At 34.6% G+C, this 15,973-nt stretch overlaps 1 protein-coding gene across 26 annotated transcripts in view; it reads left to right on the top strand.

Annotated features, from left to right (window-relative positions):
• Positions 1–15,973, top strand: part of Slmap (sarcolemma associated protein) — a 119,309-nt gene that overhangs the window by 66,361 nt on the left and 36,975 nt on the right. For 5 of the 26 annotated variants that reach the window (XM_051176729.1, XM_051176732.1, XM_051176723.1 and 2 more), the window contains exons 6-10: positions 937–1,032; positions 1,272–1,343; positions 2,820–2,960; positions 4,175–4,312; positions 6,477–6,645. In XM_051176729.1, the coding sequence (XP_051032686.1) occupies positions 937–1,032; positions 1,272–1,343; positions 2,820–2,960; positions 4,175–4,312; positions 6,477–6,645 (616 nt within the window). Of the gene's footprint in view, positions 1–936; positions 1,033–1,271; positions 1,344–2,819; positions 2,961–4,174; positions 4,313–6,476; positions 6,646–6,731; positions 6,783–7,223; positions 7,275–12,673; positions 12,737–15,973 lie in introns of all 26 variants that reach the window. The other 21 variants (XM_051176720.1, XM_051176721.1, XM_051176707.1 and 18 more) reach the window with 7 other exon arrangements.

The following is a 15,973-nucleotide window of genomic DNA, read 5'->3' as shown; positions in this document are numbered from 1 at the left end:
ATATGGCAAATAGCCATTTTAATTTGGATTATGAATGATGGTGTTTTTATTAGATTCCTTAGTCTATATTAAAACAGAGTACTTCTAAGTCTACATTAGGCTAGATTTTCCCTAGTCATTGTTTTTCAAGGATGTGGAGAGCAGTAAGTTAATGTATTAAACCTTAAGTGCTATATATATTTGAGGTGGCTCAAAGATAGAATGCTAGTAAGTATCCTTTGGGAATTGCAGGAATGGCAGAAGATGAAGTGCCAAAGCCGCAGTTAAGTGATGTAAGCGTTGCACCTTCACAGCCTGTGAAGGGGATGCTGTCAGCAGCTATCACATGTTAACTACAGAGCAGTCTTGCTCTTCAATATCTTTCACCATATTCATTTGTTCCTTTGACCCCTTAATTACATCAAGCTAACATTTAGTGGGCTCTTATGTAATCAGAGAGAGCATTAGAACACCTGAAAATGTCATAAGCTGTGAGTAGTCTTTTTTAAATATGTGTGCATATATTTACATAACATTTTAGAATTGAAAAGCTAAACGCTATTACTATTTCAGATGCCATGCCGTAGAGCATTATCTTTGATGATGATTAGATTGTTTTGCCTTAGTTTGAAATACATTTGTTCTAAGATATGTAAATATTTAATAAACATATATGTGTATTTATGAAATATAAGCAGAAACAGAAACAGTGTATTAGTTTTTCTAATCTGTATTTTGAAACTTACTCTTTCAGTAAATTATGAATGAAAAGAAAATGGAAATGAATAACTTGTTTTCCATGTGGGTAGAAGTTTATCACATTTGTACTTGCAGTTCTGTAATAATGAACTACATCTGGGGTGCAATATGAGAATATATTTAAAGTATACTGTTATTCTATATAAGAGTCATCCTGCTGATTGAGTTCATTAGAGTGTCTTTTGTGACTTATGTTAGGAGGCCTTACATCGGGAACAGATGTTGGAACAGAAGTTAGCTACACTTCAGCGGTTATTAGCCATCACCCAAGAGGCTTCAGATACCAGTTGGCAGGTATTCCATTTACTTTATATTTAAGAAACAATTTAAAAGTTTTTTTTTTTATGTGTTGAATGAAATAAAACAAGATTTTTGGCAAGTAAAAGTAAACAAATGTTGAAACAGCATGTTGTAGCAGACCTTGATTGATTCCCCCCCCCCCAATTTTCTTTCTTTTGTTGGCAATAGAATCTGTTATACATGCTTTCTTTTATTACTCTGGGTTTTTATTTATATTTAATTTTATTCAACAGGCTTTAATAGATGAAGATAGACTCTTGTCACGGTTAGAAGTTATGGGAAACCAATTACAGGCATGCTCCAAAGTAGGTATTCAATCTCGGCTATATAAGGAAGAATGCACTTCTGTAATTTCACCTCTTTGTTATTTGAGTGTATGCTGAGACCTTTATATAATTCCACAATTCCTTTATATCTTTGTCACAAAAATGTTCAAGAATACTTATAAGTAGAAAGAATTGTATAATACATACTCATGTCCAGTTCTAATTCCTTTCTCTATTGTAGTTGGTATTTATTAAAGAGTGATTTGCCTTCTGGAATGTGACTCAATCTATACTGTTTTGTTTTTGTTTTTCAAGATAGAGTTGCTCTGTGTGGCTTTGGAGTGGAACTCCCTCTGTAGACCAGGCTGGCCTTGAACTCACAGAGATCCATCTGTCTCTGCCTCCCGAGTGCTGGAATTAAAGGCCTGTGCTACCACTGCCCGGCTATCAGTCTATGCTGTTACTGAAACTTTTTTTTTTTTTTTTTTTTTTTTGTTTAGTTCTTTATCTGGGCATAAAATGGATATTTGGTTTGGTTTAGTTTTGTGGTACTTGTTTTTTTTTTTTTTTTTTTTTTTCTTTGCCAACAACATTTCATGGATGGTGTTGTTCTTCAATCAATACAAAGACAGCATAATGACTAGATGGCTTTTTTTTTAAATGGCTTTGTCATTCATTGGTGATTCGTCACTGGGTTTATTTTTTCATTAAAGATATTTAACACAGTGATATAATTCTATCATTCCTTCATTTACTTAACTGGATTACTTCTTCAAAGATAAATTTTCCCTCATGAACCATTTTATTTCCTTGAAGTACATTTTCTACAGAAAAAAAAAAAAAAAAAACCAGCATGAGTTCCACCCCCATTATTTACTAGATAAAAGAGACTAAATTGGTTTTTTTCTCTAGCAGTGTATCACAATGAGATGCTTTCTCCCTTGGTTAGATTTAAGTATATTTGGTGTGTTTTGTCTATAGTAGTAGATTTTGTTGATGATCAAATTATCTAGAGTTTTGTCTGAGTAGACCTTTTAAAAGGCTGGCTCTCTGGCTAAAACTTTGATAGCTTCTTGTAGCCATACTAGATAGGAGGCACCATGCTCATATTACACATTTCTTGTTCCAGACCTGGAGTCTTCCTTTTTCCTCCTGATGCTCTTACTACTTTTTTTAAGCCATTGATCTAAAATGTTTGGTGCTTTTAATAGCAATGATTTTTCTTCACAGATGGAAATATGGTGGCATCACAGAATATGAATAATTAATCTTAACATCTGAGAGAAATTTTAACTCTTTTCTTTAACTCTTTCCTGTTGGAATTAACGTAATTTCTGAAGGCATAATTTACTGGTACAACTTTGAAATACAGATTTAGTTAATAGTAGGCTAACATTTTTTTGGGGGAATACCTTAACATATAATTTAGAGTATTGTAATGTGTTTATTTCAAAGCATAAGTAGTTAAAAAAAAAAAACCAAGCTTAGGTGTAATACAAGTATCTTTTATTTTAGAATCAGACAGAAGATAGTTTACGGAAAGAGCTCATAGCTTTGCAAGAAGATAAACACAACTATGAAACAACAGCCAAAGAGTCCCTGAGGCGGCTTCTCCAGGAGAAAATTGAAGTGGTTAGAAAGCTTTCAGAAGTTGAGGTATTTCATTTTTGTTGTTATTGCTTTTAAAGATTTATTTTTAAAATCATGTGTCTGTGTGTAGTATATTCATGGGTATATATTTGTGACGGATGTTGTCTACAGAAGTCCGAGGCTTAGGTCCATTGGACCTGGGATTATAGGTAGTTTTGAACCATTTGATGTGGATGCTGGGAACTGAACTATGTACCTCTTCTTAATTTGGAACTTGCTATATAGAGCAGGCTGGTCCTGAACTCACAGAGATTGCTGTCTTTTAATGGAGGATGATTACTGAGGACTTAATTTACCTGTCCTCTAGAGCAGTGGTTCTCAACCTTCCTAACATGACAGACAGCCCCTTAATACAGTTACTCATGAAAATATTTTCTTTGCTACTTTATAACTGTAATTTTGCTACTGTTATGAATTGTAATGTAAATATCTATGTTTTCCAATGGTCTTAGGTGCACCCCCCCCAGGGGTCACGACCCAGAGTTGAAAGCTACAGCTCTAGAATAGCACTGTATCTTGTGCTTAAGGAGTTTATAGGGGATGTCTTCTAGGTCTTAAGAAAAATCAAAATATATTTCTTGGACCTGAGAGTTTAGCTCAGTGGGCATGTGCTTATTAGCATGTGTGAGGACCTGGATAGTTTGTATTATGCTCTCATTCCATAGTATGGACTTTATGTTCACTGTTGATTAATTTGACATACATGTAAAGTTTCAAGCTGTGTTGCTATTTTCACATTAGATGAATTGCTATGTGGTATTAAAGTTACTTTAAGAATTGTTGACTTAGAGATAAGTATGATAGAGTATACTTTTGATCATAACATTTGGGAGTCTGAGGCAGGAGATTCACAAGTTTCAGGCTAGCCTGGACTCCATAGTGAATCTGATGAAGCCAGTCTGAGTGACCTAACCAAATAGAAAAGGGATTGGTAGTTTTAAAATATTCTCAAGGCTGCTAAAAGTCATACCTGTTGACCTTTTCAAAGTATAAATAATAGGTCCCCATTTCTCAACATTTAAAAAAAAAAAAGATTCTTAGTTGTGTTTTAGTATATATGTTCCTGAAATAAACTGAAATTATTTTGTCTTTTAATTTAGTTTTATATAAGTTTAGTCCAAATGTTGATGCAAAATAGTCCAGAGCTACACTTTTTTACAAATTGAATTTATGATCGTTTTTAAGTAAGTACCCATTTACTCTGTGAACTTGAATTGCAGAGAAGTCTGAGTAATACTGAAGATGAATGTACCCACCTGAAAGAAATGAATGAACGGACTCAGGAAGAACTAAGAGAATTAGCCAATAAATATAATGGAGCGGTTAATGAAATTAAAGATTTATCTGATAAACTAAAGGTATGTATATTAGTTCCTTTTCTACTGCTTTGATAAATCACCATGCACAAGACATTTTATAGAAAGAAGTGTTTATTTGGGCTTAAGGTTCCAGAAAGTAAGATTACATCAGCATCATGGATGGAGAGGAAGTGTTGCAGCAAGTGGGCATGGTAACCAGAACTGGAAGCTGAGAGGTCCTTGGGGCTGGCCTGAGCACATGAAACCTCAGAGCCTATCTCCTGTGACACACTTTCTCCAGCAAAGCCATATTTCTTAGACCTATCCAAATAGCACTACCAGGTGATATTCAAACATACAAACCTATGAGGGATATTCTTATTCAAACCATCACAGTTTGTATTTAATCTACCTGAAAGCATGTCACTAACATGCTAATAGCATAAAAGTTTATGCATCACTCAATAGTTGTTAATGTGTAAAATTTGGTAAAATTGAAAAGTGGGAATTGACAATGAAAATAGAAAATGTATTCTGTTAGTCCACCCTCCATTACTGAGAATTGAAAGCCTTTAAAACAGACATACTTACTTCCTTGGGATAGAAATATAGTCAGTGCTTCACAATAGTCATCTTTTAGTGTTTGCTTCAGCATCACATAGACCAAGATGGGCATGATATAGAAAAGAACAGCATCTTCTAATGTACATTTGAAGTAGATGAGAATCAATATGAAATGGATTGGTGAGATGTCTTAGAGTGTGGGCACTTGTCATGCAAGTTTTAAGACCTATGTTTGGTTATAGAACCGTGGTGGAAGGACAGAAAGTCCCCAAAGTTGTCCTCTGATCTCCACATGAGGGACATGGCACCAATGCACCAGAACTTAGATGTGTGTCACAAATGCACACGTGTAAATACACAGACATGCTGTCAGACACATCCCCATACCCCCAATGATGATGATGATGATAATAAATTAGTAGTAGTAGTAGATGTAGATAAATTTAAAAATGGCAATCAAAGGCCATAATGAGACACACACAGTAATAATAAGTTATAAAAAGAGAGAATCAAGACCTGAGTAAGATGTCTCATAGGGTAAAGGCCTGATAACCTGTGTTTATTCCCAGGAACCCATGTAAAGGGGGATGGAATTGACACCACATAGTTGTACTGTGATCTTCATAAGCAGCTACCTGCATCACACGCTTACATACATACATATATACATACATGCATACACAGTGATAATAAAGTTTTAAAAAAGGAATTAATAAAATGTAGTTAGATGCTTTTTAAACCTCCTTACTTTTAGGTCTTCTCAGAGTATTCAGTGCTGCAGCAAACACAAGGGGATGTGTTTGAGCTTCAATTGCTCTTCAGCTGCTGCTCCCCTGGGACATTTGGAATAAAGCATCAGACCATATGATAACATCTAGTTAATCTTCAAAACCTTGTGACCGAATTGTTGAAAATCCATTAAATGTAATTCATTATCTGTTGGTGGGTCATGGAACTCGAAGGGGGCCATGAGAGTGAGGGAAGAGATGGTAATAGAATGCACATGCTATGGAAGCAGTGAGAAGAGGAAAGCAAACAGCCAGAGGGTCAGGAGTCATCAGGGGGGACAATGCAAATGAGGATAAATGTCAAGACATATATGTATGGAGAATGCCACAGTAAAATGCAGTACTTTGTGGTATTAACTTAAAAATTAATTAAAACAAGAGAAAAATGAGCCTGGCCTTAGTGGAGTACCTTCAACTGTCAGAGAAGGCTGAGGGTGCTTGCCGTAGTTCTTAGGGAGATCTTGTCAAGAGAAACGTGTTTGAAGAGTTTGTATCATCATCTTTTTAGCCAAACATAAATAGTTTATAATTTTAAATTAGCGTTACATTTTAGAAGTTGTACTAATAGTAAATTTGGGTAATATATTTCCCATTTGAAAACCATGGGAGATTTAATTTTGATTCTTTATCTGTGTGTTTATCTCTTGTGCCTGCTTGTTTGCTCCTAAATTTTTCCCTTCTCAGTGCCATGTGGCAGTTCACTTTTGCCATCAAGTCTGCCTCTATTTGCTGTAGAAAATCAGCTTTATAAATATGTTCTATAATTCTGAATATATTCCTTAGAAATGTAAGTAAGTGAAGTCAGTCCTGGCCTTAGGCTACTTAAAGCAAAGTGAGGTTTTGTGAAGTGACTGGAGATCCCTACTCAACAGGTAGCAGAGGGAAAACAAGAGGAAATCCAGCAGAAGGGACAGGCTGAGAAGAAAGAATTACAAAATAAAATAGATGAGATGGAAGAAAAAGAACAGGAGCTCCAGGCAAAAATAGAAGCTTTGCAGGCTGACAATGACTTCACCAATGAAAGGCTAACAGCTTTACAAGGTAAGCTAGCTGTACAGAAATTGGTTTTATTTGATTTTTGTTCTCTTTGTCTGTGAAATATCTTTTTCTTGGACTGTTTTTTACAGTACGGTTAGAACACTTCCAGGAGAAAACTCTTAAAGAATGCAGCAGCTTAGGTAGGTGTTGCCTTACTTAAAGATGTTTTTTATTAAGCCTTTGCTTGTTCACGTTTCACATCATTTACTTTTCACTGTTTACTTTCATTTGATAGTTTACATATTAAGAATCAAAGGTTGTGCTTTTAGAAAATCTCCTTTTAAAATATTCATGATTGCCACCAGAGGGCACCGTTGTTTAGTCTTTGAGGTTTCTGCCTCTTAGATGGTGGTATGACTGAACAGTAGTAGGATCCTCTTTCTTTTGAGGTTCTTTGGAAGGTTCATAAGCCCGAATTAATAAAGAATAGCAACTTGAACTCTTCTTCTCAATACAGTGTTCTATGTGTTCTATACAAAGCCAATTTGAGTAGGACTATGAAATACCATAGTTACACTTGAAGCCAGTTTTAAAGTTAATACTTTCTTTAATCAGGCAATGATATCCTGTCTTAATCCTAGGGATACAAGTTGATGACTTCTTACCTAAAATAAATGGGAGCACAGATAAAGGTAGCGTAAAAAACTTATTTTTTTTCCATGATATCCTTTTATCATTTAAGCAGGATAGTGCTAAATGCCTAATGATTTTTAGTTCTTGGAATGAAACACATACCATTGAGTTTTGCCTTTTAAAGTCTAGCTTCTCTTTATTAGTCTAAGACACAGATGTGATCTGTTCTTCTATACCCCTTGTTATATGGAAATTGCAGTGGCTCAGATGAGAAATTGGTGTTCATCGTTAGCTGTGGCTTGTTTTATATGGCTCTTACCTTCCTTCCAAAGAGCTGTTTGTTCTAGCATGCTTGGCTTCCAGGTCTCTGCAGTGTGTGAGCTTATTCAATGTCCCATTGAACTCTTAGACATGTGGAAACCATTTTATCTACTCTTTTATTTATCAGAGAATAAAATTAGTCATTTTCTCTAATCGGAAAAATCTTTTGGTTAGGTTTTGGTTCTTTCGCCCTTTTTTTCTGGGTCGCAGTTCTTAGTTGACCAAAAATTTACAGCTACTGTATTAGTTTTCCTGTTCTTTGTTTTTCTTTTTCTATGCAGAGTTTTCATTCACTATGTCACTTTGGCTTGCCTAGAACTAACTATACAAGTCAGAGAACTCACAGAGGTCTGCCTGCCTCTGCCCCACAGGTGTTGGGATCAAAGATATGAGCCACCACACCCAGCAATTGGGACACTTTTAAATTACTGCAGTTTATAGTTCTGAAGTCTGAACACTTTTGGCCCCTTGCCTCTTTCCTCTAAGATTCACTGAGTACAAACTGTAACACTGTACTTAATCTTAACACTGCATGTTTGGAGTACTAAGGTAATAAAGTCATTTTTAGCACATACTGATGGTTTATCATCTCACTTTAATATACAGGAGTTAGTTTAAGGTATCAAGGTCAGAAATAGAACTTCTAATGAAACTGCTTTCCACATATTAAGTATTTTCTTTTGCTATGTTTTAAATAAAAAATGGATGAGCTGGAGATGTAGCTTCATGAGTTTTCCTAGCTTATGCCTTGGATTCAATTCTAGCATTACAAAAAGGGGGAAAAGTTCTTATAGTGACTGCCAAAGCAGGTCCAGATAATTGTGTATATGTGAGCTATATGACCAAGGTCATATATTATACATTTTAGTTTCTTGAGAAAAAACTTACCCATTGCTATTTGACTATGCTATTTGTTTTGTAAAATGCCTTAAGTTCTTCAGATTCAAGGTTTTGATTTTTAATCTGAGAAAATTTAAAGGTGTAGTTTATATTCATATTAATTTTACTAAAACTTTTAGTTGCTATTCATTAAAAGTATTTAGCATATTTTTGTTAAATGAGTTAGTCTTTCTCTTCTAAGGACTCATTTTCCTTAAATGCTTTTATTTTTCCATATTATTTTGCTTGGATTTTGGTTTTTATATTAGTTGAAATCCATATTTTCCTTAAATACATGTCAAGTGTTATGTTAATGCAAGCTGAGAACTCTTATTAACTCAGTTAGGTATCTTAATATACATACAAACCATTTTTTAACTAGAGTTTTCAAATGACTGTAAAACTTTTGCTAGAAAATTTAGAGTAGCATACTGTTTTCCTATTAGCAAATAGTCATCGACTCCTTAATTTAATATTAAAATAAAAATTTTTATATTGTTATGGGAAAATCCTTGCTATAGTTATTATTCCATTGTTAAAACAGTTGGATCTTTGTTGACAAAAATTACATAGCATGAGAATGACTAGTAGGGCATTTTGACAGTACGTTTTTACATTTATACAAATATTTCTTTATGCCACATTTTATTGTGGAATGGACTTTGTAGTAAGATAATTTACCTTTCCAAACATCACCAAAAGTCCATAGCCATAGTTTTCATGAACTTTTAAGTTGACATCACCCTTTAAGTAGTAGAACTATTAAGTATAGGTAAAAGAGAAATTGTCAGGAGTATCTAGAGATCTTTGTTTATACTTCTTCCAGTGAACTCTTTCAGAAATGACATAACCTTTTTACAAGCACTATAAATTTTTGTTTCTTTTAAAAATAAGGGTTATTTAAATATATATTAGAATGTAATAATGAGAGCAACTGTACATTTTAAAATTTTCTGGTAATTACAGTAATGTTTAAAAAGAAGCAAATAAAACTCATTTTAATACTAAATTTCATTTAACCAATAATATAAAAACTGTTATTTAAACATGTAACCAGTATTTAAACATTACTAAGGAAGCATTTCACATTAATTTTCCTTTGTAGGTATTTGGAATCGTATTTATTTTACTCTTGCCACGTATCTCTGTTAGAATGAGCCACATTTATCTGGCTTAGTGGCATGTGCAATTAATGCTTATAGTAGTCTAACTACAATAGGGGTAATGTAGAAAACCGTAACTCATAGAAACTCATTGTATAAAGGATTCATTCTAAGTGGAATGGTTTTTTATTTTATGTTTTCATGTTTCCCTCTTTTTCCCCATTTCTTTAACTTTAACTAATAGCATAGAGACTAGTTTTCATTCCAATAAACATCTGAATTCTTTTGGATTACCAGTAATATGATTTGTAGTTGTGTCAACTTAATTTCTAAAGGCCTGAATTCAAGTAATAGACTATTAAGTGTCATGCTTGAAATGCATTATCTAGATGTGACAATGTTGTCTTAATGCATGTAAAAGGTGCTCTTGTAGACATGACATATACATATTTACCTTTTTTCTTTGATAACAGACTTTATCCAAGCCACTCTACTAAATATTTTCAGGGTTGGATTCAGATATTAAAAATAGAGTACATAGGGCATTGGAAAGATAGAAAATGGTTAAGAGCACTTACTGCTCTGCCACAGGATCCAGGTTTGATTCCTAGAACCAATATGGCTGCTCACAACCACTTGTAATTATAGCTTCAGGGGATCCAGCATTCTTCTCTGATCTTTGTGGGTTCCTCATATAAAACTAGAGTAGATAAAGGTGTTGTGGTTACTGTTCTATTGCTGTGTAGAGAGATACCATGACCATAGGACAACTATAAAAGAAAGCATTTAATTGGGATTTACAGTTGGAGAGGATGAGTCTATGTCATTATGGTTGGAAGCATGGCACAGGCAGGCATGGTGTAGAGAAGTAGCAGAAAGCTCATATGTGATCTGCAGGTTGCATGCCAAGAGAGTGTGAGACGGGGCCTGGCTTGGGCTTTTGAAACCCTAAAGCTCACCGCCAAGTGACACACCTTATCCAACAAGGCCACACCTCCTAATCTTTCCAAAACAGTTCCACTAGCTGGGAACCAAACATTCTAATATATGAGACTATGGAGGCCACTCTCATTTAGACCACCTAGTGGGATTTCCTGTTTTTAATAAGAATCATTAGAAATTGATTCATATTTAGGTCTGTAATTTGGTTTCAGATAAGTGTCGTAAAGTTCTTTAGGTATGTTCAAGTTTGGTTCCAAGTTAAGTTTTTAAAGTTTTTGGTAAGCATAGATGAAGGTTTATGACATTTTTGTGCACGTTTGCCTTTCCTTATTTCCTTCTTCACTAATTTTCCTCCTTTCCTCAACCGTTCCTTTTGCTTTTATAAATAAGTGAATTTAAGCTAAATTATACTTGCCATTTTCCCCCTCTCATTTTCTTTTCATACTCTTCCTCCTTTTAGGCTATGTCCTCACCCTATATAGTCCCTTCCTACTTTCATAGCACATATGTTATATATACATTTAAATCTAGATTTTACATATGAAAGAAATTTATGGTATTTGTCTTTCTGAGTCTGGCTTACCTTGTTTAACACGCTCATCTTCAGTTCCTTTCATTTTCCTTCAGATGATCTAATTTCATTCTTTATGACTGCATAAAACACTGTCATGAATATAAACTACATTTTCTTTACCCATCCAAACACTTTTCACATTTAATGTGATATTGTATAGTTTGAGTTTTGAAAGTGTTATGGTTTAGAGTTTATGTAAAACAACTTTTACCCTGATATTTTCTAATCTGCTGAGGGTTTCTGTTAGCTCCAGTTGGCAAATTCTATTTTTTTAAATTACTTCCTTAATTCTAGTTAACTTTTAATTCCTCCCACCCCCAATTTTGGTCTGTACTGTTCTTTTTATTCATCTCTAAAAAAAGTTGTTTCATCTTTTCCTCTGTTTTCGTCATAGCATGGGCTCTTTGGGTTCTGTGTAACTAGATAAAGGAAAGTAAAGTTTGAAAGGTTAAGAAGGCAATGGAAAGAAAGGTGTTAAGAGGCACTGTCATAACAGAGTATGTCTGCCTATTCTACAAATATAGGACAACAGAGAAGTGTGTAGGTTGAGGTGGAGATGAGCAAGAGGTGTGCTTGTTCTAGGTCTGAGTGCCTTTAGACCTTCCTGGTAGTCACTGTGTTAGAGCATAGACTTTTAATACTAACCCTTCTAGAATCTTTTGTGTAGTTTTTAAAGACACAGATATGTAACTGAAGAATGTTATCTGGATTTACAGGTTAGCCTTTGACCTTTGAATTAGTAAAAACTATTGTAAGAAGAGGTCTGGAACTATTTACTATGTTAACTTTTAATTTTCTCTTTTTAATTCTACATTTAACAAAATTGGATTATTTCTGATGTAAGCAAAACCATTTATGGAGCTCTTGTTTTCAACTGTATAAAACACGATAATTTTGGTGGAGGTAAACAATGTAATGTTGTAGTGGTATATATGGTATAGATTAAGGTACTTAAATGGGAAGCTGCTTGTGAAAATGTATAAAAATATCTACCTTATTACCCTTCGTTCGTTCGTTCGTCTGTCCCTCCCTCCTTCCCTCCCTCCCTCCCTCTCTCCCTCCCTTCCAAAAAAGGCTCATATCTTAGCCCAAGTTCTCTGAAAGTCACTTTGTAGCCCATGTTGGTCTCCAGCTCATGACAGCCCTCTTTCCTCACCTTCCTGACTGGAATTTCAGGCATATGCTTCCATGCCTGACTGATTTTATATATTCTTAAAAGCTTTTACCTTTTACATTTTAAGACCAAAAGCTTTGAAGAGAGACTCTTAGAACATGAAATTAATTCAATAGTAAAAACACAAAAATCACTTAAGAGAATTTAAAACCTTTTATGGAGAAAGGTACATATGAAAAGTGGAGAAAGCTCATTAAAGCAATATATTTGTTTTGTTTGTTTTTTTCAGCTCTCTGTATGAAGACTGTACCTTTAAAAGCTAGTCATTCAGAATAAATTAGTGATTATTATATAAATTACAGTTTTCAGTTTTTAACTCCAAAATATGTGTTAAAATATATTCAACTTTATTACTCCTTTTCAGTTACGTATGTTAAATATTTCATTTTTTTTAACCTTTGCTGTTGTTGTTTATTTCAAGACAACAACAAACTATATCCTTAAAAGTCTTTCTTTCTTTATTAGAGCACTTGCTTTCAAAGAGTGGCGGGGACTGCACTTTTATTCATCAATTCATAGAATGCCAGAGTGAGTACAGAGTATTTTTCACATTGATTTTAATGAACTCAGGGGCTAACATTATGAAGTCAGTGGAAAAACAAGGAAATCAATGGATTTGTTGTAGTAGAAGTGTGCAAGTAACTATCTTCAGGTACCTATTTCTCTCTCTCTCTCTCTCTCTCTCTCTCTCTCTCTCTCTCTCTCTCTCTGTGTGTGTGTGTGTGTGTGTGTGTGTGAGTAAAATATTCCTATTGTAGTTAGTTGTCTTCACAACATGGAGCAGAACATTTCATATTGATGGCCCCTACATACATGTGCAGAAACACATAGGAAGAATTTCAGACTTGCTAATTAAAAGTCATTCATCAAGGGAATAAAACAGACTGTCTTGGGTGTGAGGTGCCTAAACTTTATCTTTGTAAGAATATATTTTGCCTATGTGTATGTCTATGCCCCGTGTGTGTGTGTGTGCGTGTGCGTGTGCGTGTGCGTGTGCGTGTGCGTGCGTGCGTGCGTGCGTGCGTGTGTGTGTGTGTGTGTGTGTGTGTGTAACGATTTTAGAGGCCAGAGGAGGGCTTCAGATCCCCTGAAACAGTTGTAAGCTGCTCTGTGGCTTCTGGGAATCCAACACAGCTATTCTGCAAGAGCAGCCAAAAGGCTCCAAACTGCTGAACCATCTCTCCAGATCATATCTAAACTTTCTTAATGAAATATTGATAATATGGCTTCTTTATTTAAGTTCTAGTTCTATCACAGATTGAATTCTGATTTTCTTAAATACATTTCTTAGATTAAATGAAGCCATTAAAGTCAAATAGTCTTTTGGGCCTCTCATCTCCAAAGATAGCACTCAGTATAGTATGACCCTTTTATTTTAGGGAATGGGTAGCAGTAAGTTGTCTCACACTCTGGTTTGACTGACAACTGTTTGCAAATCCCAAAGGCTGTCTTTAGGAAGATTTAAGGTAGGCTGGCTCTTTAATCCGTCTCTTATTTTGTGGCTGTCCATGCATATATATTTACTCCTCTCTTAACTCCAGGATCACTTGAAGGTAGAGGGGCCACACCTTAAATTAGTGCATACACTTTCAGTGGGTCCTAGTTATAGCTCCTAGGGGCTATTCAGAAAAACATAATTACATTTTAGATGTGTTCCTGTCCCCCCCCCCTCAGTTTTAGATAATGTAGTAAAATTTAAAGCTATTTAATGTAATTTATTTAATAAATGTAGCATCTTTCTACACTCTCAATACTTGTGAACCAAAACTGGCGGAGTTTTTTTTTGTTTGTTTGTTTTTGTTTTTGTTTTTGTTTTTGTTTTTTAACTTTTTGACCACTGTATCTCACTTAGGAAACTGACAGTGATTTCTGTGGGGAAAGATAATTCATATCCGCTGAAATCAACAAGAGGACGCAGTTTTAAACCCATACCCTAGAAGACATTTTATACTTTTATTATATATAACACTACTTTTATGTTACCTTTTGTATTCCAAGCCCAGCAAATGAGAGGATCATCAGAAGAGTGTTTTGCTGACTTGTGATTTTCAGAAGTTATTATTTTGTTAATAACAAGTAAAGGTCACAGACCTTGTTCTTATCACTTGCCTATTTAAAAAATGAAACAGAAAACCCTTTTTAAATGTCTAATTTATCTTACACATTTAATTTAAAGTAATATAAAGTGTAACTGTAGTTTACTGTTTATTTTAAATCTGCCTAGGGTGTTTTTTTTTGTTTTTTAATACTATGCTTATGTGGAAAATGCACCAAACAAGCATTATGAAAACAGAAGTTATAGAAGTTACAGCAAATCCCTTCAATAAGAATAGTAACTGATCATGTGATGTTTGTGCAGACCCTGTGACTGCATGGGCAAATACTGAACCTGTGGTCCACAGAAGGAAAGTCAGAATATAAACCTGATTCTTGTGTACAAAGGGCAGAGCAAAGATCAGGAAACAACAAAACACAAGGGCTCATTGTACAAGTCTGAATCTATTGCATTTTTAGTGCAAAATGTGAAAGGCTCAACTCTGTTCTGGTGTTTGTTGGAATGTGGTCTCTGAATTTTAGGTAGCAGCAGTTTGCTTTTGATGATTCCAAATGTCATCTCAAATTTTCGAGATTAATTTTGTTCCTAAATGTATGATTACTAGTGCAAGGGTTACCTTGAGCCTTGTTGTTGTTAGAAGAGTCTTTTTTTTTTTTTTTTTTTTTTTTTTTAATGATAAGCAGCCATTGTAAGTTTAATGATACCACAAGCAAGGAGATTCAGCACTTTGTTCAGGTAAACTTATCAAAAGAGTTTTAGAGTAGTTGAGAATTATGTATTGACAGGATACACAATCTCTTTTGCTGTTTTTAAGTGGCTAGGCATCACAAAGTAATTCAGTAACAGTGGTTCAGATTCTTGTTTCCAGTCTTTTTAAATGTCAGACACCTTGTCTGTTATTTACTGGGCTTATGTAGCATAAAGTCAGTGCCTTAAGAAATTTTTAAAAATTACATGGTTTGCTTCCATTAGATTCTTTATATGTAGTATATGGGGAAATATTCCAACTTACTTACTGCATGAACCCAAAGAGAGTAGTAGTTTGATTTTGTAGAAAATAAATGAGCAGGAACACAAGGAACACATTTCAGTGTTTTCCCTGAATGGAAAGTGAGACTTTTTTTTTTTTTTTTTTAAGTTCTTAATCCTAGGAAAAGAAGGTGGGCTTTTAACAGGTTTATGTATAACCCCTTGCATAATTCCCAATCTGTAAATAATCTATATAAAACTATTTTACATAAAGTCTTGAATTAGCAGGTAGCTTCATTAAAACTTGTTAAAATACCCTTGAGTAAGAAATTATCTTGAGGAATTCAGTAACCCTTCCATCTTCCCTGTATGGTTTAATTACTTGAGTAACTTGAGGTTTACTTTATAAACTTAATAGATACCATTGAAACTTTGTGTTTTGTTAAAGATGCTTTCTGAGCTAACAAATTGTCCATTTGTTGTTTTGTATCCATGAACTCTGTCTGATTAACTGAGTGAAAAGATAAGGGTGAAAAGTGAAACTCTAAGGCATGGAGATCTAAGGCCTTTCCCTGTGTACCAGGAAGGGCAGTGTTCTCTGGACAGATGCTTGCCTCTTCAGAGTCTTCTCTCACAAGGGGAGAGGATTTGCTGCTAGATGCCAGAAACCTTTCCTCTCAGAGGGTCTGCTTTGTAGAGACAAATTGTTTATTTTCCCAGAGTCATCTCCTTTATTGCAT

Source organism: Phodopus roborovskii, unplaced genomic scaffold, assembly GCF_943737965.1.
Source record: "Phodopus roborovskii unplaced genomic scaffold, PHOROB, whole genome shotgun sequence".
NCBI lineage: Eukaryota > Metazoa > Chordata > Mammalia > Rodentia > Cricetidae > Phodopus > Phodopus roborovskii.
This window is presented reverse-complemented; position numbering and strand designations above follow the sequence as displayed.